At 51.5% G+C, this 22,515-nt stretch overlaps 1 protein-coding gene across 2 annotated transcripts in view; it reads right to left on the reverse strand.

Annotated features, from left to right (window-relative positions):
• ADAMTS13 (ADAM metallopeptidase with thrombospondin type 1 motif 13) overlaps nt 1-11,978 on the reverse strand; it is a 98,197-nt gene extending 86,219 nt beyond the window's left edge. For both annotated transcript variants that reach the window (XM_063935849.1, XM_063935848.1), the window contains exons 1-9: nt 11,788-11,978; nt 10,173-10,236; nt 9,155-9,429; nt 6,537-6,675; nt 6,094-6,242; nt 5,937-6,020; nt 4,636-4,754; nt 3,675-3,821; nt 2,128-2,262 (exon numbers count right to left, since the gene is read on the reverse strand). In XM_063935849.1, coding sequence (XP_063791919.1) covers nt 2,128-2,262; nt 3,675-3,821; nt 4,636-4,754; nt 5,937-6,020; nt 6,094-6,242; nt 6,537-6,675; nt 9,155-9,429; nt 10,173-10,236; nt 11,788-11,898 — 1,223 coding nt within the window. In that variant the 5' untranslated portion in view covers nt 11,899-11,978. The remainder of the gene's footprint in view (nt 1-2,127; nt 2,263-3,674; nt 3,822-4,635; nt 4,755-5,936; nt 6,021-6,093; nt 6,243-6,536; nt 6,676-9,154; nt 9,430-10,172; nt 10,237-11,787) is intronic.
• Nucleotides 11,979-22,515: the final 10,537 nt, after the last annotated feature.

The raw sequence follows: 22,515 nt of genomic DNA on the forward strand, positions 1-22,515 counted from the left end.
ATCGCTCTGGCGATCGTAATGTGATTGACAGGAAATGGGTGTTACTGGGCGGAAACAGGCCGTTTTATGGGCGTGCGGGAAAAAACGCTACCGTTTCCGGAAAAAACGCAGGAGTGGCCGGGGAAACGGGGGAGTGTCTGGGCGAACGCTGGGTGTGTTTGTGACGTCAAACCAGGAACGACAAGCACTGAACTGATCGCACAGGCAGAGTAAGTCTGAAGCTACTCTGAAACTGCTAAGTAGTTAGTAATCGCAATATTGCGAATACATCGGTCGCAATTTTAAGAAGCTAAGATTCACTCCCAGTAGGCGGCGGCTAAGCGTGTGTAACTCTGCTAAAATCGCCTTGCGACCGATCAACTCGGAATGAGGGCCATTGTTTGCTGAAATTAATCATAAAACGTATTAGGTTATACTGTATAAAAGTACAGGGAGCACAATATGGAGTTACACTTTCCCTAATGTAGCGTAACATGAACGGGTCTGGGACTCCAGGTCGACAACAAAAAGGTCGACACACCTTAGGTTGACACTAATTGGTCGACACACCTTAGGTCGACATGGGCAAAAGGTCGACAGGACCAAGGTCGACATGGAAAAGGTCGACATGAGTTTTTTATGTTTTTTTGGTGTCGTTTTCTTCGTAGAGTGACGGGGAACCCCAATTAGTGCACCGCGTCAACTCGTATGGCTCGCTTCACTCGCCATGCTTCGGGCATGGTGCCTTCGCTCCGGCACAGATTACCGTTCCAATCGTAGTCCACGTGGATCGTTAAGTATGAAAAGGTTCCAAAATAGGAAAAAAATTGTGAAAAACTCATGTTGACCTTTTCCATGTCGACATTGTCCCTGACGGCCTTTTGTCCATGTCGACCTTTTCCCCATGTCGACCAATTGGCGTCGACCTAAAGTGTATCGACCTTTTTGTTGTCGACCTGGAGTCCGGATACCAACATGAACCTCTAAATTCTATTGACAAAATGACACAACTTTTATCTGCACTTAGGGGGTCATTTCAAGTTGATCGCTCGCTGCATTCGTTTGCTGTGCTGCGCAGCGATGAGGCAAAAAACGACACTTCTGCACATGTGTATGCGGCGCAATGCGCACGCGCGACGTACTAATACAACGAACAATGTAGTTTCACACAGGGTCTAGCGAAGCTTTTCAGTCGCACTGCTGGCCGCAGAGTGATTGACAGGAAGTGGGCGTTTCTGGGTGGCAACTGACCGTTTTCAGGGAGTGTTCGAAAAAACGCAGGCGTGCCAGGAAAAACGCAGGCGTGGCTGGGCGAACGCAGGGCGTGTTTGTGACGTCAAATCCGGAACTGAACAGTCTGTAGTGATCGCAAGCGCTGAGTAGGTATTGAGCTACTATAAAACTGCACAATAGAACTTTGCCGCCGCTCTGCGATCCTTTCGTTCACACTTCTGCTAAGCTAAAATACACTCCCAGTGGGCGGCGGCTTAGCATTTGCACGGCTGCTAAAAACAGCTAGCGAGCGAACAACTCGGAATTACCCCCTTGTAAAGTTGGAACAGTATCAAGTGACCTAAGAGAGAACTACACGGTAACATTGTCTGTAACTCTTACAGTATATCAAAAAACATTCACATGAAAGACAAAGAAGGTTTTTTAAAGTCAATACAACTTTTAAAACTTCTTTTTTTGCTTCAGTCTAACCTCCGGCGTGCTGTGGATGAGTGGGGCCATCCCAATCACAAGAGTTTATGTTGTGCAAGGGGAAGATACCGCAGCCATTTTTAAAAGCCATGAAACTGGTTTGTGATCCCCAGAGATCACCCCAGCTCTGCAAAACAAATGATGTGGCTCCTTTGTGGGTATTTCAGGGAATCACTATAATACTGGTAGCCCTGGCAGATGGCTTTGTGCCCAATCTCCCACCTCCTGGCACGTACACTGTCGGGGACTGGTGTGACTGACATCCTCATTGTACAGCGCTGCGGTATGTGCGTGTGCTATATTAATAACTGGTAATAGATCTATAAATGCAGTTAAACATATTGGAATCAGAGAAGCAGTTTTGGATGACATGATTCCCTGGCCTGCAATATATAGGCTGTCGGCTCAATTCTCTTCCACAGGGGGGCGCTCCCACGCGGGTACCTGAGATGCTGGAGGAACTGCTCTCTGCTACACCGCGACCAGCTGAGGTGGACGCTGTTGTGGCTCCCTTCAGTCGCCATTATTCTATTACTTCCACTGCAGCTGTTCCCCTCCCCGTCGTGATTTATTCCAAAACTGCAATCGAGGGAAACAAAGAATAAATATACGAGGACAAAGGCCTGGCAGACCCCTCTGTGCCCAGTAGTGCAAGTAGAAATGTTTTCTTAGTGGTACTGATAGCAAAAAAATGGGCGTGGTCACATGTCACGAGGGAGCGTGGTCACACGAAACTAGGGGAGTGGCTACATGACAATAGAGGCATGGCCACATTATGCCACACACCGTAATGCCCCTAACACATTATGCCAAACACCGTAATACTTATTACACATTATACCACACACCGTAATGCTTATTACACATTATGCCACACACCGTAATGCCCATTACACATTATGCCACACACCGTAATGCTTATTACACATTATACCACACACCGTAATGGCCATTGCACATTATGCCACACACCGTAATGCTTATTACACATTATGCCACACACCGTAACACCCACTACACATTATGCCACACACACCGTAATGCTTATTACACATTATACCACACACCGTAATGCCCATTACACATTATGCCCCACACACCGTAATGCCCATTACACATTATGCCACACCCTGTAACACCCATTATACATTATGCCACACACACCGTAATGCTTATTACACATTATACCACACACCGTAATGCCCATTACACATTATGCCACACACCGTAACACCCATTACACATTATACCACACACCGTAATGCCCATTACACATTATACCAAACACCGTAATGCGCATTACACATTATGCCACACACCGTAATGCGCATTACACATTATGCCAAACACCGTAATGCGCATTACACATTAAGCCAAACACCATAATGCGCATTACACATTATGCCACACACCGTAATGCGCATTACACATTATGCCAAACACCGTAATGCGCATTACACATTATGCCAAACACCATAATGCGCATTACACATTATGCCACACACACCGTAATGCGCATTACACATTATGCCAAACACCGTAATGCGCATTACATATTATGCCACACACCATAATGCTTATTACACATTATACCACACACCGTAATGCGCATTACATATTATGCCACACACCGTAATGCCTTACATATAATACCACACACACCATGACGCCCATTACACATTATGCCACACACAGTTATGCCACTGACACCGTTTTATGTCCCACACACAAAAATGGCCCTAATAAATTATACTCCAGTGGTGGGCAGGTTGTACTGTGTACCACAACCATATTTCTTAATGGTATACCGTACCAGCCCGTACTTTCAGCACTGTCTGTGCCTGGGACACTGAATAACCTGAGGAGACCTCTCTGCCCTCAGCAATTCACACACCACCTCTGTGCCTGGTGCACTGAATGACCTGAGGAGACCTCTCTGCCCTCAGCAATTCACACACCATCTCTGGTTTATATTCTGGTGGGTCTGTCACCTGTGTCCAATCTCATGTGCCATAGTGATGCCCAGGTCAAAGCCGGTGTCTTCGGTGATGAGGCAGCTCCAGGAGGAAGAACAGGCGCCTCCTAGCTGGGTGACCCCTCGGACCTGCTTGTTTCCGTCTGGTAACTCCAGGTCGAACCTTCGGTGAGAGAGGACAGAAGCACAGAATGCTGAGGGGCCGATACACTGCGTTAGTGCATAGCTGTATATTTATTAGGGCATTAGGGTTTCTCCTGCTCAGACCACTGATTACACTGCCGCATAAATGAGGGGGAAATGTACCAAACCTTCTAAACAACGGCTATGACAACAGGTTGCCCATAGCAAACCAATCAGCTCCTAGCTAGCATTTATCAAATACAGTCTATAAAATGATAGGTAGGAGCTGATTGGTTGCCATGGGCAACACTTCCATTTTCCCACTTCACCGTTGTTTTGTAAGCTTGACACATCTCCCCCATTGGCTGCTGATTTTCTCTGTGAACACTTTCATACCCCTTTCACACCGTGAGGAACACCCGGGTTATTGCTGGGGCAACCGGCGTCACTCGGGACCTGGCTCAGTGTGAAAGGGTCGACCCGGGTATCCTGTGATGAGAAAGGCATGACCTGGACCATGCCTGAAAGGTGCTGGTTGGCGGGCTCTGGAACACGTTGAGATGACGTTATCTCCAAGCGTCCATTGTTAACGGCGACCACATGGGACCACCATGTGTCCAGTATTCCTGTCAGACACAGGTTGAAGGCGGGACTCAGTGTGAAGGGAGTATGACTGGCACCTGGGCTGGACCACTGCCACTGGGCAGCCGCCATAGTGACTTGTAGGACCTCTACCCTACCCACTATCGGCAGGCGTGTCTCCATAATGCCTGGTCAGTTGGGAAAACATAAGTCACATTTTCTTTTATTATGTTTATCCTGTGCACGGTCTCCTATGGGGGACAGGAGCTTACCTGGTGATGTATAGGGTAAGGTCAGCGTGTTGGGGGTCGCTGTCGCCATTCAGGTTCTTGCTCCACTCGCACACACTCATGAGGGAGGACGTGAGGTTGGCACTGATCTGGATTCCCTCCTGGTGGCAGAAGGGTTACTGCGTTAGAATAAGCTTTAAGGCAATGGGGGTCATTCCAACCCGTCCGCACGCAGCGGTTGTTCGCTGCTGTGCGAACGGGTGCGGAATGCGCATGCGCAGTGGGTGCGTGCGCGACGTTGCCCGGCGACAGGGATACGCCACAGCTTCCGACGGGAGCGGTCGCAGCAGCGACCGCTAAGAAGATTGACAGCAAGGAGGCGTGGAGGGGCAGATCCGGACCGTTGGAGAGCGTTTTCGGGGAGTGGTGAGTAAAACGCAGGCGTGTCCAGGACAACGGAGGGCGGAGGAGTGACGTCAAAGCCGGGCCCATCATCGCAGAGATCGTCGCACAGGGTATGTATGTCCAGAGCTACTCTTCTTCTGCTTGAATTTTTTTTTAGCTTAGCAGAGATGCACAAGTGATCGCAGCCCTGCTATGCTAAAATACACTCCCCCATAGGCGTGGACTATTGATCGCAGCAGCAGCTAAAAGTTGCGGGATGCGATCAACTCGGAATGACCACCATTATCCGCCAGTTCAACCACAACTTTATATCTGATCCCATCTGTGTGTAGTCTCCCCTATAGTCCTCTTCCCACAGTCCTGAGTTCTTGAGGTTCCTGATGTGATACGGCGGAAAGCCTGAAGCCCAACTGGGTGGCGGAATCGCCTGTCTCTGTCCTGCCTATTGTGGCATCATCGCCAGCTTCAGGAACCGACACACTTACATTGAAAGTCCTACTGGTGACGGCACTTTGTCTAAAGTTTGGAAACTTTTCTATGGTCAACTTGGCAATTGGGCCATCAGCCTGATTTCATCGGAGACCCTAAACCAGGGCTGGCCAAACCGGTCCTCGAGATCTACCAACAGTTCATGTTTTCTAGGCCTCCTGGAGATCTGTAGAATTGTCAGTTAGGAATTAATGCAGCGCATTTTAATTAGTAATGACGACACCAGCTAGGTGGTCTGGAAAATGTGAACTGTTGGTAGATCTCGAAGACTGGTTTGGCCAGCCCTGCCCTACACAGTACAAGGTATTGGGGCTCAGTCATGGAGGTAATGGCAAAGAGTAAGCAGGGTGGAGGAATTCCCAAACCCAACAGCCTGTACACCAAACCCCTCTCCTAAATACAACCAGATATGTTTTGAGGTCAGTGTGCCCCTAATGTGAAACCAATACCTCAGGCTCCATCAGAATGATCATCTTCACCAGGTGAACGCGGAATGTGGTTCCGAGGGAGACATCTCTCAGTAATTCTGCCCCCTGAAATACAACATACAGAGCTCGTTGTCTCCAGGCCAGCTTACGTGACAGAGAACCAAAACTGTGTACATACGATATTCAGGTTGGTTAGAATGTATCTCTCCGTGTCTTCTTGGTGGAACTGGTAGACATCATGACCCACGACCACTAGAAGCTCCAAGTGCTTCACGTTGACAGCTGCTCGCTTCTCCAGTCGATGGACACCGGGAACAATGACTGGGGCTGCAGGACGTGTGGAGAAAGGAAGTCAGGCGTTACCATTAGTTACAGACATAAATGAAACTGAACTCACCAGTGTTTTTGGAGAACAATGCAATCGATGAAATGTTATGACAGGTTCATTGTGGTGCACTAAACCCTACTGCATCTGCGTTTAAGATAATTCCAGGGAAATGAGGCGTGTTTTGTGGAGTATTATGGAGTGTACACAAAATAGGAACATTCCCAGCAGCCAATACTGGATTAATATTTCAATGGTTCATTCCCCCCAACCAGTGCCTCTGCTGCCTCTGGTACCTGTGGATTCTGTGGGCGCCTTTCCTGCTCGGGAGATGATATGAAGGCTCCATGGGACGTCTTTCTGAGTCGTTAGTAAATGCCTTTTCTTAACGGGCTGAACAGAAAACTGCTCCCCGTCCACGGTGATAAAGCCACGCTGATGAACAAAAACATGACTACTGGTTGTTGTATACATGATAATTGCTTTCTATATTTTGGGCCTGATTCTGAGTCATACACAAAACCGAATGCGGCTGCATCTAGCGATTGTTTGCAGACTGCGCAGCAAGCACATACATTTTTGCGTATCTCTGAGCCATTCTGAGCCCAATGCATCTCATCTGCTTCTCTCCACCTGTGAAATGGGCACTACCGGACATGTAAGAGAAGTGTCTGGTTTGCGTGCAGCCAGAGTTACGCCCTATTCTGAGTCATGCGTACGCTTAGGGAACGACTCTTTAACTTGTTCTTCTTTCACCTGGCATGGGGTAAGTGTATGTATGTCACGGTCTGGAGTTTCAGATCCGAGTCAGGACCCTGATGCTGGTCTGAAGAGGACATTAGGAACTTGGAAGGTTGTATATAACTTCTGCTCATTAACCAGCATGGACCAACAAGAAGAAATGACTCTGGCCCAAGATGGTTACTGAACCAGGGAAATGGAACTCACCAGATTCCAGCGACGGAATGCTGAGTGCCGGGATCCCGACAGCCGGCATATCAAGTGCCACCCAAGCTAAGAGGTGTCTCCTAATCTAGGAACATGCCCCAGGACCACACCTCAGCACCCAGGGCTGACTCAACCACCAGGAACTCAGCACAGGCCTCGGCAACCAATCAATGAACCAAAAGTACAATTCACCATCACCACCATTAATGGTGCCATCAATGGTCGGAGTCTATCTCAGAAGCTGGTATAGGTTACGATGTATACTTGCTGAGATGCTGAGTACTGATGATACAGATAGTGACACAACGTGCAGGGACGTGCAGAGGCGCTGGAGGCAGTGGTGCCGAGGCGCTGGAGACAGTGGTGCCGAGGCGTTGGAGACAGTGGTGCCGAGGCGCTGGAGACAGTGGTGCCGAGGCGCTGGAGACAGTGGTGCCGAGGCGCTGGAGACAGTGGTGCCGAGGCGCTGGAGACAGTGGTGCAGAGGCGCTGGAGGCAGTGGTGCCGAGGCGCTGGAGGCAGTGGTGCCGAGGCGCTGGAGGCAGTGGTGCCGAGGCGCTGGAGACAGTGGTGCCGAGGCGCTGGAGACAGTGGTGCAGAGGCGCTGGGGACAGTGGTGCAGAGGCGCTGGGGACACTGGTGCTGAGGCGCTGGGGACAGTGGTGCAGAGGCGCTGGAGACAGTGGTGCCGAGGCGCTGGAGACAGTGGTGCAGAGGCGCTGGAGACAGTGGTGCAGAGGCGCTGGGGACAGTGGTGCAGAGGCGCTGGGGACACTGGTGCTGAGGCGCTGGGGACACTGGTGCTGAGGCGCTGGGGACACTGGTGCTGAGGCGCTGGAGACAGCAGTGCTGGATGCAGCTGGTATCAGGAGTAATGGCACCTGCTGGTGATAACGGTACTGGGAACAGGTAGAGCGACAAGACTCAGGCAATAATGAGGAGCTCTGGCACGGGCTGACAGTGGATGTGCTGAAGGCAGACAGGTGGTAGCAGTGGTGGCTATAGGAGCCCCGGCATAGGCTGGGTCAGGGCCATCTTGATGTATAGGCACACTGGGCAGCTTACCAGTGCCCCATGATTCATTGGGCCTTCGCATAGGGGAGAGCTGGGCCAGGGGGCATCTGCCCCCTACCCCACCCCCCAACCGGGCTGGTGCCTCAGGAGGTTCTTAGGAGGCAGGTAGAGAATGCTGCTCAGCCGCTCTGACACACACGCATATTACACACAGGGTGCAGCATCCTCTCCCAGCCTGCAGCCAGATAGGGAATGGCAGTCACCATGCTGATTGGTGGATGGCTAGAGCTATCCACCAATCAAAGTGCTGACAGCCACTCACTGTATGGAAGCATGTGGAGAGACGTCAGAAGGGGTAATTTATAGGTTTGTTTTCATTTATTCCCATGAATAGGTGGGTAGGGGCCCCAGTACATTGCTTTGCCCAGGGCCTACAACGTTGTTACAACAGCCCTGCTGGATACAGACAATCACACATGGTGACCAGGGTTAGAGAGGAGTACACCAGGAAGAGGGTTGTTCCGACAGGGACTGAGCCACAGGTGCAGGTTTAAATAAGGAGCGCTTGTCTGCTATTGGAAGCAGGAGTCATGTGAGCGCAGCTGCAGGATCTGGTTGGAAGGTGTGTTCACCTGACCTGGAAACAACATGGCTGCGCTCATGCAGCCAGCTCAGTATCAACCAGGAATGCTGGGACAGGCCAGGAACAATGCAACCCATGTAAATATGGCAGCGGCATACTGGGAATGACAGACTAGAACCTGGTTAGTGACAGTGTGGTGATAATAGTGATGACTAGCGAACAGAGAGCTGTCGCAGAGATCAATGCACTCAGAATACGGGCGATACTCTTCTCGCAGTAGACTTCCGCTCACGGCCGGCATACTGAATCTCTTCAGAGTTGCTTGTGACTCAGAATCAGGCCCATTGGCAATACTCTACAGTAACCCACCAGTTCCCCTTCACAATAAGTGACCACCGATGTTCCTCCTCCAGGATGCAGAATGGCGCCCACTGACCCACAGGCCTTCGGGAATCGCCTCAGATGGTGTAGAGAGACATTGATAACCCGCTCAGTGATAACGGGCCTCTCTCCCTCCTGGAGCCTAAAGATGTATCTGTGCACAGTTCCCTGCAGGATGCAATGATGTACAGAGGAGGACGGGGATAAACCCTCACGGTCTTCACTGCTGGTGCACGTCAGATTAGCCAGATCTACGTCGGATTCTGCAGAGAAGAAAAAAACCAAATGTTTTTTAGTTACACATTATTCTCAGAAAAGAAATTCAATCAGATCTCTAAAAATATAGGCCCTCATTCCGAGTTGATCGCTCGCAAGGCGAATTTAGCAGAGTTGCTCACGCTAAGCCTACGCCTACTGGGAGTGTATCTTAGCTTCTTAAAATTGCGACCGATGTATTCGCAATATTGCGATTACAAACTACTTAGCAGTTTCAGAGTAGCTTCAGACTTACTCGGTATCTGCGATCAGTTCAGTGCTTGTCGTTCCTGGTTTGACGTCATAAACACACCCAGCGTTCGCCCAGACACTCCCCCGTTTCTCCGGCCACTCCTGCGTTTTTTCCGGAAACGGTAGCGTTTTTATCCACACGCCCCTAAAACGCCGTGTTTCCGCCCAGTAACACCCATTTCCTGTCAATCACACTACGATCGCCGGAGCGAAGAAAAAGCCGTGAGTAAAAATACTATCTTCATGGTAAAATTACTTGGCGCAGTCGCAGTGCGATTATTGCGCATGCGTACTAAGCGGAATTTCACTGCGATGCGATGAAAATTACCGAGCGAACGACTCGGAATGAGGGCCATAGCCAACAATTTTATGAGCAACTTTACCGGAAGACCGCCGTTTCTCAGGACAGCACAATGTTTGCTGTACAACTTTTATTACATTTGTTCTCACACACAGATGTCTAGAAAAAGAAATAATTGAATACTTTTTATGAGTTTACCTGGAACGTGTTCCGTGCCAAAATACAAAACTAAATCTTCAGGATGCAACGTTTTCAGGAACATCTAGAAGCGGGAGAAAATGAGGCATAATAATTCCATGTAAGATACCATATAAATAATATTACTATATAATCCTGTTCCCTTTTTCCCCATTAAAATGTAAATACATTTATACTCATTAAATTGGTAATAAAATAACATCACAAATGACAGAATAAAAAATAATTATATTGTAATTCAGTTTAAAAAATGTAATTCATTATTTAATGTTTTTACGTAAGTGAACAATATTATTTATAACTATTGAATATATTCTTACAACGAAAAAATATATACTATTGCCAAGTAGCAAGAACAAAATAAAAGAGTAAAAATAATTATAACATTTTTGTAAAAAAAAGTACAAAAGCATAGTACAGTGCTTATTATTATTACCCGTTATATGGCGACACAAGGGATCCGCAGCGCCCATTTACAGAGTAAGATTAATAATAACAATAAAAGTGAATAATACCAGAATTATCTATAGCAAACTTGATAATATTAATTTATAATATATAAAAATATTTTTAAAAATAATTAATTACAATAAAATATCAGCTAAATTTCCCAAGTTTTAATATGTAGCAAGATGTTTGATACATTGTCAATATTGTTAAAAAATAAATAAATAAAACATCACTCAAACGTCAACAAAGTAAGGTTGACCTCATTCCAGCGATTTCAGTGACATCTTAGGGGGTCATTCCGAGTTGGTCGCTCGCTAGCAGTTTTTAGCAGCCGTGCAAACGCTATGCCGCCGCCCACTGGGAGTGTATTTTAGCTTAGCAGAAGTGAGAACAAATGTATCGCAGAGCGCCTGCAAAAATGTTTTGTGTGGTTTCAGAGTAGCTCAAAATCTACTCAGCGCTTGCGATCACTTCACACTATTCAGTTCCGGATTTGACGTCACACACCCGCCCAGCGTTCGCCCAGCCACGCCTGCGTTTTCCCTGGCATGCCTGCGTTTTTCCGAGCACCCCCTGAAAACGGTCAGTTGCCACCCAGAAACGCCCACTTCATGTCAATGACTCTGCGGCCAGCAGTGCGACTGAAATGCATCGCTAGACCCTGTGCAAAACTGCATCATTCGTTGTGCCCATACGTCGCGCGTGCGCATTGCGCCGCATACGCATGCGCAGAACCGCCGTTTTTTAGCTTGATCGCTGCGCTGCGAACATATGCAGCTAGCGATCAAATCGGAATGATCCCCTATGTGTGATATTTTCTGTTTTTATGACGGCTATTCTTTATGACATATTACTATGCTGTACATTACACATATAGAAATGAGATTATAAAAACATTTATAAAAGAATTCAGCTGATAATGATAAAGAAACAGGCATTGATATGATAAATCTTGGATGACGTGAAAGACTAAAGAGACAGAGCTATTGTGCAGAGCTTGCAATCTAATTTATCCGGCAAAATAAAAGCCACCCAGTTTTTTAACCTGTGGCTAACTCTGGACAATATTCAGCGTCCAGCACAAGAGACACGAAAGCAAAGGTCGTATTCCCAGAGCTGGGAGCACACAGGGAAATGTACACATGCAGTTGTATCAGGCAAGTACCTCGGTTGTGTCCCATGACACAGGGGGCCCATGGGTGAGCCCAGAGGAGGGTACAAGCAGGGCGAGTACCAGGAGGAGAGGTTGGCGCATCTCTGCCAGCGAGAAGAGCATTCCATATACTGCATGTGAGAGGGACGTAGGCAGAGCAGCTGAAGCAGGACACCTCAAATCCACCTTTGGTGGTTGATCAGTCACAGAAGGTGGAGGGAGGGAGGATGTGTGTGTAGGGGGCTGGGCAGGACTGGCGCTTGCACAACTTCTAGTAAGTATATTACAGGCATTGGAAATACGGGGGCACCTGGAATCACACTCATTTTCATATACACAGGAAAAAGTCTTCATTAAATCTTCTAGATAGGTATAGAAAATAATCCGTTCTCCTCTGGGTGAGTGCAGCTTAATGTAATGCACAAGGAGATATCAGTCTTTCCAGCTGAACACTGCCCCCTAGCAGCTAATTTGCACAAAAAATCATTCATTACCTTGCAAAAGCTTATCAACAAATCATCACCTATTATAATTATTAACCTTCTATGGCGCCATGAGGGGTCTGCAGTGTCTAATTCACAGATGTACCTAAGCGCAATGTTTGCGCACAATCACTGATGTTTTTGGATGTGCGCATGCGCAGGTCTGAGGCTTCGATGTTGCTCCCAAGCACCGCTGCATGACTGACATGCTGCTGGGGTTCAGGTGGCGACGACAGGCAGCGTTCCAGAAAGTGAAGGCGTGGGAGAATCCCTGCTCCGTTATTCTGTAGTCTCCTCTGTAGAACGCAACGCTGCTTAATCCAATCAATAAAGTGTTGCAATATCTACAGGGAACAAATAATACCTACCACTACGCAACAAGCTGTCATGATCCCAGCAACGTCAGCGATGTATTGATCAACCACCGGCCAAGCGACACCATTAACACAACATGCAAACTAAACATCTGCTTCATTGTTCTTCCCCGGGGCCGGCAACAGAAATATTGGGGCCCGGTACAGTGATATCTCTGGGGCCCCCTCAGATTATATATTAAAGCACAAAGGCATTTGCTGCACTATAAAACACCACAGTCTGTTTCTCCTTCCTCCCACACACCCCACAGTCTGTCTCTCCTTCCTCCCACACACCCCACAGTCTGTCTCTCCCTCTCTCCTTCATCCCACACACCCCATAGTCTGTCTCTCCCTCTCTCCTTCATCCCACACACCCCATAGTCTGTCTCTCCCTCTCTCCTTCATCCCACACACCCCATAGTCTGTCTCTCCCTCTCTCCTTCATCCCACACACCCCATAGGCTGTCTCTCCCTCTCTCCTTCATCCCACACACCCCATAGTCTGTCTCTCCCTCTCTCCTTCATCCCACACACCCCATAGTCTGTCTCTCCCTCTCTCCTTCCTCCCACACACCCCACAGTCTGTCTCTCCCTCTCTCCTTCCTCCCACACACCCCACAGTCTGTCTCTCCTTCCTCCCACACACCCCACAGTCTGTCTCTCCCTCTCTCCTTCCTCCCACACACCCCACAGTCTGTCTCTCCCTCTCTCCTTCCTCCCACACACCCCACAGTCTGTCTCTCCTTCCTCCCACACACCCCACAGTCTGTCTCTCCTTCCTCCCACACACCCCACAGTCTGTCTCTTCTTCCTCCCACACACCCCACAGTCTGTCTCTCTCCTTCCTCCCACACACCCCACAGTCTGTCTCTCCTTCCTCCCACACACCCCACAGTCTGTCTCTCCTTCCTCCCACACACCCCACAGTCTCTCTCTCCTTCCTCCCACACACCCCACAGTCTCTCTCCCTCTCTCCTTCCTCCCACACACCCCACAGTCTGTCTCTCCCTCTCTCCTTCCTCCCACACACCCCACATTCTGTCTCTCCCTCTCTCCTTCCTCTCACACACCCCACAGTCTCTCTCCCTCTCTCCTTCCTCCCACACACCCCACAGTCTGTCTCTCCCTCTCTCCTTCCTCCCACACACCCCACAGTCTGTCTCTCCTTCCTCCCACACACCCCGCAGTCTGTCACTCCTTCCTCCCACACACCCCACAGTCTGTCTGTCTCTCCTTCCTCCCACACACCCCACAGTCTGTCTCTCCTTCCTCCCACACACCCCACAGTCTGTCTCTCCCTCTCTCCTTCCTCCCACACACCCCACAGTCTGTCTCTCCTTCCTCCCACACACCCCACAGTCTGTCTCTCCCTCTCTCCTTCATCCCACACACCCCATAGTCTGTCTCTCCCTCTCTCCTTCATCCCACACACCCCATAGTCTGTCTCTCCCTCTCTCCTTCATCCCACACACCCCATAGTCTGTCTCTCCCTCTCTCCTTCCTCCCACACACCCCACAGTCTGTCTCTCCCTCTCTCCTTCCTCCCACACACCCCACAGTCTGTCTCTCCTTCCTCCCACACACCCCACAGTCTGTCTCTCCCTCTCTCCTTCCTCCCACACACCCCACAGTCTGTCTCTCCCTCTCTCCTTCCTCCCACACACCCCACAGTCTGTCTCTCCTTCCTCCCACACACCCCACAGTCTGTCTCTCCTTCCTCCCACACACCCCACAGTCTGTCTCTTCTTCCTCCCACACACCCCACAGTCTGTCTCTCCTTCCTCCCACACACCCCACAGTCTGTCTCTCCTTCCTCCCACACACCCTACAGTCTGTCTCTCCCTCTCTCCTTCCTCACACACACCCCACAGTCTGTCTCTCCTTCCTCCCACACACCCCACAGTCTCTCTCCCTCTCTCCTTCCTCCCACACACCCCACAGTCTGTCTCTCCCTCTCTCCTTCCTCCCACACACCCCACATTCTGTCTCTCCCTCTCTCCTTCCTCTCACACACCCCACAGTCTCTCTCCCTCTCTCCTTCCTCCCACACACCCCACAGTCTGTCTCTCCCTCTCTCCTTCCTCCCACACACCCCACAGTCTGTCTCTCCTTCCTCCCACACACCCCGCAGTCTGTCACTCCTTCCTCCCACACACCCCACAGTCTGTCTGTCTCTCCTTCCTCCCACACACCCCACAGTCTGTCTCTCCTTCCTCCCACACACCCCACAGTCTGTCTCTCCCTCTCTCCTTCCTCCCACACACCCCACAGTCTGTCTCTCCTTCCTCCCACACACCCCGCAGTCTGTCACTCCTTCCTCCCACACACCCCACAGTCTGTCTGTCTCTCCTTCCTCCCACACCCCCCACAGTCTGTCACTCCTTCCTCCCACACACCCCGCAGTCTGTCTCTCCTTCCTCCCACACACCCTGCAGTCTGTCACTCCTTCCTCCCACACACCCCGCAGTCTGTCTCTCCTTCCTCACACACACCCCGCAGTCTGTCTCTCCTTCCTCACACACACCCCACAGTCTGTCTCTCCTTCCTCCCATACACCCCGCAGTCTGTTTCTCCATCCTCCCACACACCCCGCAGTCTGTCTCTCCTTCCTCCCACACACCCCACAGTCTGTCACTCCTTCCTCCCACACACCCCGCAGTCTGTCTCTCCTTCCTCACACACACCCCACAGTCTGTCTCTCCTTCCTCCCACACACCCCACAGTCTGTTACTCCTTCCTCCCACACACCCCGCAGTCTGTCTCTCCTTCCTCACACACACCCCACAGTCTGTCTCTCCTTCCTCCCACACACCCCGCAGTCTGTTTCTCCATCCTCCCACACACCCCGCAGTCTGTCTCTCCTTCCTCCCACACACCCCACAGTCTGTCTTTCCCTCTCTACTTCCTCCCACACACCCCACAGTCTGTCTCTCCCTCTCTCCTTCCTCCCACACACCCCACAGTCTGTGTGTCTCTCTCTCTCCTTCTTCCTCCCACACACCCCACAGTCTGTGTCTCCCTCTCTCCTTCCTCACACACACCCCACAGTCTGTGTCTCCCTCTCTCCTTCCTCACACACACCCCACAGTCTGTGTGTCTCTCTCTCCTTTTTCCTCCCACACACCCCACAGTCTGTGTCTCCCTCTCTCCTTCCTCACACACACCCCACAGTCTGTGTCTCCCTCTCTCCTTCCTCACACACACCCCGCAGTCTGTGTGTCTCTCTCTCCTTCTTCCTCACACACACCCCACAGTCTGTGTCTCCCTCTCTCCTTCCTCACACACACCCCACAGTCTGTCTCTCCCTCTCTCCTTCCTCCCACACACCCCACAGTCTGTCTCTCCTTCCTCCCACACACCCCACAGTCTGTCTCTCCTTCCTCCCACACACCCCACAGTCTGTCTCTTCTTCCTCCCACACACCCCACAGTCTGTCTCTCCTTCCTCCCACACACCCCACAGTCTGTCTCTCCTTCCTCCCACACACCCTACAGTCTGTCTCTCCCTCTCTCCTTCCTCACACACACCCCACAGTCTGTCTCTCCTTCCTCCCACACACCCCACAGTCTCTCTCCCTCTCTCCTTCCTCCCACACACCCCACAGTCTGTCTCTCCCTCTCTCCTTCCTCCCACACACCCCACATTCTGTCTCTCCCTCTCTCCTTCCTCTCACACACCCCACAGTCTCTCTCCCTCTCTCCTTCCTCCCACACAGCCCACAGTCTGTCTCTCCCTCTCTCCTTCCTCCCACACACACCACAGTCTGTCTCTCCTTCCTCCCACACACCCCACAGTCTGTCTCTCCTTCCTCACACACACCCCACAGTCTGTCTCTCCCTCTCTCCTTCCTCCCACACACCCCACAGTCTGTCTCTCCTTCCTCCCACACACCCCGCAGTCTGTCTGTCTCTCCTTCCTCCCACACACCCCACAGTCTGTCACTCCTTCCTCCCACACACCCCGCAGTCTGTCTCTCCTTCCTCCCACACACCCCGCAGTCTGTCACTCCTTCCTCCCACACACCCCGCAGTCTGTCTCTCCTTCCTCACACACACCCCGCAGTCTGTCTCTCCTTCCTCACACACACCCCACAGTCTGTCTCTCCTTCCTCCAACACACCCCGCAGTCTGTTTCTCCATCCTCCCACACACCCCGCAGTCTGTCTCTCCTTCCTCCCACACACCCCACAGTCTGTCACTCCTTCCTCCCACACACCCCGCAGTCTGTCTCTCCTTCCTCACACACACCCCACAGTCTGTCTCTCCTTCCTCCCACACACCCCACAGTCTGTTACTCCTTCCTCCCACACACCCCGCAGTCTGTCTCTCCTTCCTCACACACACCCCACAGTCTGTCTCTCCTTCCTCCCACACACCCCGCAGTCTGTTTCTCCATCCTCCCACACACCCCGCAGTCTGTCTCTCCTTCCTCCCACACACCCCACAGTCTGTCTTTCCCTCTCTACTTCCTCCCACACACCCCACAGTCTGTCTCTCCCTCTCTCCTTCCTCCCACACACCCCACAGTCTGTGTGTCTCTCTCTCTCCTTCTTCCTCCCACACACCCCACAGTCTGTGTCTCCCTCTCTCCTTCCTCACACACACCCCACAGTCTGTCTCTCCCTCTCTCCTTCCTCACACACACCCCACAGTCTGTGTCTCCCTCTCTCCTTCCTCACACACACCCCACAGTCTGTGTCTCCCTCTCTCCTTTCTCACACACACCCCACAGTCTGTGTGTCTCTCTCTCCTTCTTCCTCCCACACACCCCACAGTCTGTGTCTCCCTCTCTCCTTCCTCACACACACCCCACAGTCTGTGTCTCCCTCTCTCCTTCCTCCCACACACCCCACAGTCTGTCTCTCCCTCTCTCCTTCCTCCCACACACCCCACAGTCTGTGTCTCCCTCTCTCCTTCCTCACACACACCCCACAGTCTGTGTGTCCCTTTCTCCTTCTTCCTCCCACACACCCCACAGTCTGTCTCTCCCTCTCTCCTTCCTCACACACACCCCACAGTCTGTCTCTCCTTCCTCCCACACACCCCACAGTCTGTCACTCCTTCCTCCCACACACCCCGCAGTCTGTCTCTCCTTCCTCACACACACCCCACAGTCTGTCTCTCCTTCCTCCCACACACCCCACAGTCTGTCACTCCTTCCTCCCACACACCCCACAGTCTGTCTCTCCTTCCTCCCACACACCCCACAGTCTGTCACTCCTTCCTCCCACACACCCCGCAGTCTGTCTCTCCTTCCTCACACACACCCCACAGTCTGTCTCTCCTTCCTCCCACACATCCCACAGTCTGTCTCTCCTTCCTCCCACACACCCCGCAGTTTGTCTCTCCTTCCTCCCACACACCCCACAGTCTGTCTTTCCCTCTCTACTTCCTCCCACACACCCCACAGTCTGTGTGTCCCTCTCTCCTTCTTCCTCCCACACACCCCACAGTCTGTTTCTCCCTCTCTCCTTCCTCACACACACCCCACAGTCTGTGTGTCCCTCTCTCCTTCTTCCTCCCACACACCCCACAGTCTGTCTCTCCCTCTCTCCTTCCTCCCACACACTCCACAGTCTGTGTCTCCCTCTCTCCTTCCTCACACACACCCCACAGTCTGTGTGTCTCTCTCTCCTTCTTCCTCCCACACACCCCGCAGTCTGTCTCTCCTTCCTCCCACACACCCCACAGTCTGTCTCTCCCTCTCTCCTTCCTCCCACACATCCCACAGTCTGTGTCTCCCTCTCTCCTTCCTCCCACACACCCCACAGTCTGTCTCTCCCTCTCTCCTTCCTCCCACACACCCCACAGTCTGTCTCTCCCTCTCTCCTTCCACCCACACACCCCACAGTCTGTGTCTCCCTCTCTCCTTCCTCACACACACCCCACAGTCTGTCTCTCCCTCTCTCCTTCCTCACACACACCCCACAGTCTGTCTCTCCCTCTCTCCTTCCACCCACACACCCCACAGTCTGTGTCTCCCTCTCTCCTTCCTCACACACACCCCACAGTCTGTCTCTCCCTCTCTCCTTCCTCACACACACCCCACAGTCTGTGTGTCTCTCTCTCCTTCTTCCTCCCACACACCCCGCAGTCTGTCTCTCCTTCCTCCCACACACCCCGCAGTCTGTCTCTCCTTCCTCCCACACACCCCACAGTCTGTGTCTCCCTCTCTCCTTCCTCACACACACCCCACAGTCTGTCTCTCCCTCTCTCCTTCCTCCCACACACCCCACAGTCTGTCTCTCCCTCTCTCCTTCCTCCCACACACCCCACAGTCTGTCTCATCCTCTCTTCTTCCTCCCACACACCCCACAGTCTGTCTCTTCCTCTCTCCTTCCCTCCACACACCCCACAGTCTGTCTGTCTCTCCCTCTCTTCTTCCTCCCACACACCCCACAGTCTGTCTCTCCCTCTCTCCTTCCTCCCACACACCCCACAGTCTGTCTCTCCTTCCTCTCTCCTTCCTCCCACACACCCCACAGTCTGTCTCTCCCTCTCTCCTTCCTCCCACACACCCCACAGGCTGTCTCTCCCTCTCTCCTTCCTCCCACACACCCCACAGTCTGTCTCTCCCTCTCTTCTTCCTCCCACACACCCTACAGTCTGTCTCTCCCTCTCTCCTTCCTCCCACACACCCCACAGTCTGTCTCTCCCTCTCTTCTTCCTCCCACACACCCCACAGTCTGTCTCTCCCTCTCTCCTTCCTCCCACACACCCCACAGTCTGTTTCTCCTTCCTCTCTCCTTCCTCCCACACACCCCACAGTCTGTCTCTCCCTCTCTCCTTCCTCCCACGCACCCCACAGGCTGTCTCTCCCTCTCTCCTTCCTCCCACACACCCCACAGTCTGTCTCTCCCTCTCTCCTTCCTCCCACACACCCCACAGTCTGTCTCTCCCTCTCTCCTTCCTCCCACACACCCCACAGGCTGTCTCTCCCTCTCTCCTTCCTCACACACACCCCACAGTCTGTCTCTCCCTCTCTCCTTCCTCCCACACACCCCACAGGCTGTCTCTCCCTCTCTCCTTCCTCCCACACACCCCACAGTCTGTCTCTCCCTCTCTCCTTCCTCCCACACACCCCACAGTCTGTCTCTCCCTCTCTTCTTCCTCCCACACACCCCACAGTCTGTCTGTTCCTCTCTCCTTCCTCCCACACACCCCACAGTCTGTCTCTCCTTCCTCTCTCCTTCCTCCCACACACCCCACAGTCTGTCTCTCCCTCTCTTCTTCCTCCCACACACCCCACAGTCTGTATCTTCCTCTCTCCTTCCTCCCACACACCCCACAGTCTGTCTCTCCTTCCTCTCTCCTTCCTCCCACACACCCCACAGTCTGTCTCTCCCTCTCTCCTTCCTCCCACACACCCCACAGTCTGTCTCTCCCTCTCTCCTTGCTCACACACACCCCACAGTCTGTCTCTCCTTCCTCTCTTCTTCCTCCCACACACCCTACAGTCTGTCTCTCCCTCTCTCCTTGCTCACACACACCCCACAGTCTGTCTCTCCTTCCTCTCTTCTTCCTCCCACACACCCCACAGTCTGTCTCTCCCTCTCTCCTTCCTACCACACACCCCACAGTCTGTCTCTCCTTCCTACCACACACCCCACAGTCTGTCTCTCCCTCTCTCCTTCCTACCACACACCCCACAGTCTGTCTCTCCTTCCTCTCTCCTTCCTCCCACACACCCCACAGTCTGTCTCTTCCTCTCTCCTTCCTCCTGTCACTGACCTGGGTTGGGGATGTTGTGGACTTGGGGGTTCTTCCGATGGTCGGGAAGAGGAACCACAGCTGGGTCGGAGCAGAGATGCTTGGATATAGGTTTTCCTCATACAAGACTCTGATAGTTAGGATTGGTGGAAAAAATGCTGAGGAACTTATTATGGGAAGGGAGCAATACAGCAACACATGAAAGAAAGAGAACTTGTGGGCAATGTCAAAGGCTACTGGAGAATTTGTGAGCAATGCTTAAAGGCACTGATCAATGAAGAACTTGTGAGCGATGGTGAAAGACACTGAAGAATTTGTGAGCGATGTTCAAAGACACTGATGAATGAAGAGCTTGTGAGCAATGATGAAAGACACTGAATAATTTGTGAGCGATGTTTTGAAGACACTGACGAATGAAGAACTTGTGAGCGATAATGAAAGACACTGAAGAATTTGTGAGCGATGTTTAAAGACACTGATGAATGAAGAACTTGTGAGCGATGGTGAAAGACACTGAAGAATTTGTGTGCGATGTTTAAAGACACTGATGAATGAAGAACTTGTGAGCGATGATGAAAGACACTGAAGAATTTGTGAGCGATGTTTTGAAGACACTGATGAATGAAGAACTTGTGAGCGATGATTAAAGACACTGAAGAATCTAAATTTGTGAGCGATGTTTAAAGACACTGATGAATGAAGAACTTGTGAGCGATGGTGAAAGACACTGAAGAATTTGTGTGCAATGTTTAAAGACACTGATGAATGAAGAACTTGTGAGCGATGGTGAAATACACTGAAGAATTTGTGTGCGATGTTTAAAGACACTGATGAATGAAGAACTTGTGAGCGATGATGAAAGACACTGAAGAATTTGTGAGCGATGTTTTGAAGACACTGATGAATGAAGAACTTATGAGCGATGATTAAAGACACTGAAGAATCTAAATTTGTGAGCGATGTTTAAAGACACTGATGAATGAAGAACTTGTGAGCGATGGTGAATGACACTGAAGAATTTGTGAGCGATGTTTAAAGACACTGATGAATGAAGAACTTGTGAGCGATGGTGAATGACACTGAAGAATTTGTGAGCGATGTTTAAAGTCACTGATGAATGAAGAACTTGTGAGCGATGGTGAATGACACTGAAGAATTTGTGAGCGATGTTTAAAGACACTGAACGCTGGAAACACTAAAGTTGGTTCAGCCCGCAGGCCTTGCTGAATCCAGGGAGCGCTGGCAACTGCACTGCAGAGGAACACACTAGTTGCTCGGATCACTGGAGACTGTGCTGCAGGAAGGCACCCTGAATGCTGGAAGCACTGGAGTATAGCTGCTGGGGAACACACTGCGTACGGGAGCTCTCGCATCCACTTCAAAAGAGACGATACTCAGGCGCCGAGGCTCTGCCCGGCGTCTGGTTTTGAATCTCCCGCCTCTACTGGATTGGTGAAGCGGGTTAGTGACGTCACCTGCTCCCCGCCCACGGGAAACCGCCGGGAGCTGCGCCAGCCAGACGCCGGGACCCGAGGACCGCCGGAGGTGGGGGACGCCAAACGGACCAGCAGCCACGCAGGGGTAAGCACGGCGGCCGCTGCCCCTGGTATGTGACAGTACCCCCACCTCCAGGAGTGGCCCCTGGACACTTCCCGGGCTTTGTTGGATATCTGGAATGGAAGATCCGCACCAGTCGGGGGGCCGTAACTTCAGTAGCTTTGACCCAGCTCCTCTCCTCAGGGCCATAACCCTTCCATTCTACCAAGTACTGTAGATTCTTGTGAAGATAACGAGAGTCAAGAATAGCTTTAATTTAAAATTCCGTTCCGGCTTCAGTCTCTACAGAGGTTGGCCTCGGGGACTCTGAATGGAACCGATTTAAAATAAGGGGACGAAGGAGAGAAACATGGAAGGAATTTGGTACCCGAAAGTGGGAAGGCAAACCCAATTTGCAGACAACCGGGTTCAGAACTTGCAACACGGGATAAGGACAAATGAACCTCGGGGCAAACTTCATAGCGGGCACTCTTAAATGGAGATTGCGGGTAGAGAGCCATACTCTGTCACCAACTTTGTATTGGGGAGCTGCCCGTCGCTTCCTATCCGCAAAGAATTTGTAGAGGCCGGAGATTTTCTTGAGGTTAACGTGAACCCTACTCCAGATTTGACTGAAGTGCCGAAGAGTAGAGGCTG

This window comes from Pseudophryne corroboree, chromosome 8, assembly GCF_028390025.1.
Source record: "Pseudophryne corroboree isolate aPseCor3 chromosome 8, aPseCor3.hap2, whole genome shotgun sequence".
NCBI classification, from domain to species: domain Eukaryota; kingdom Metazoa; phylum Chordata; class Amphibia; order Anura; family Myobatrachidae; genus Pseudophryne; species Pseudophryne corroboree.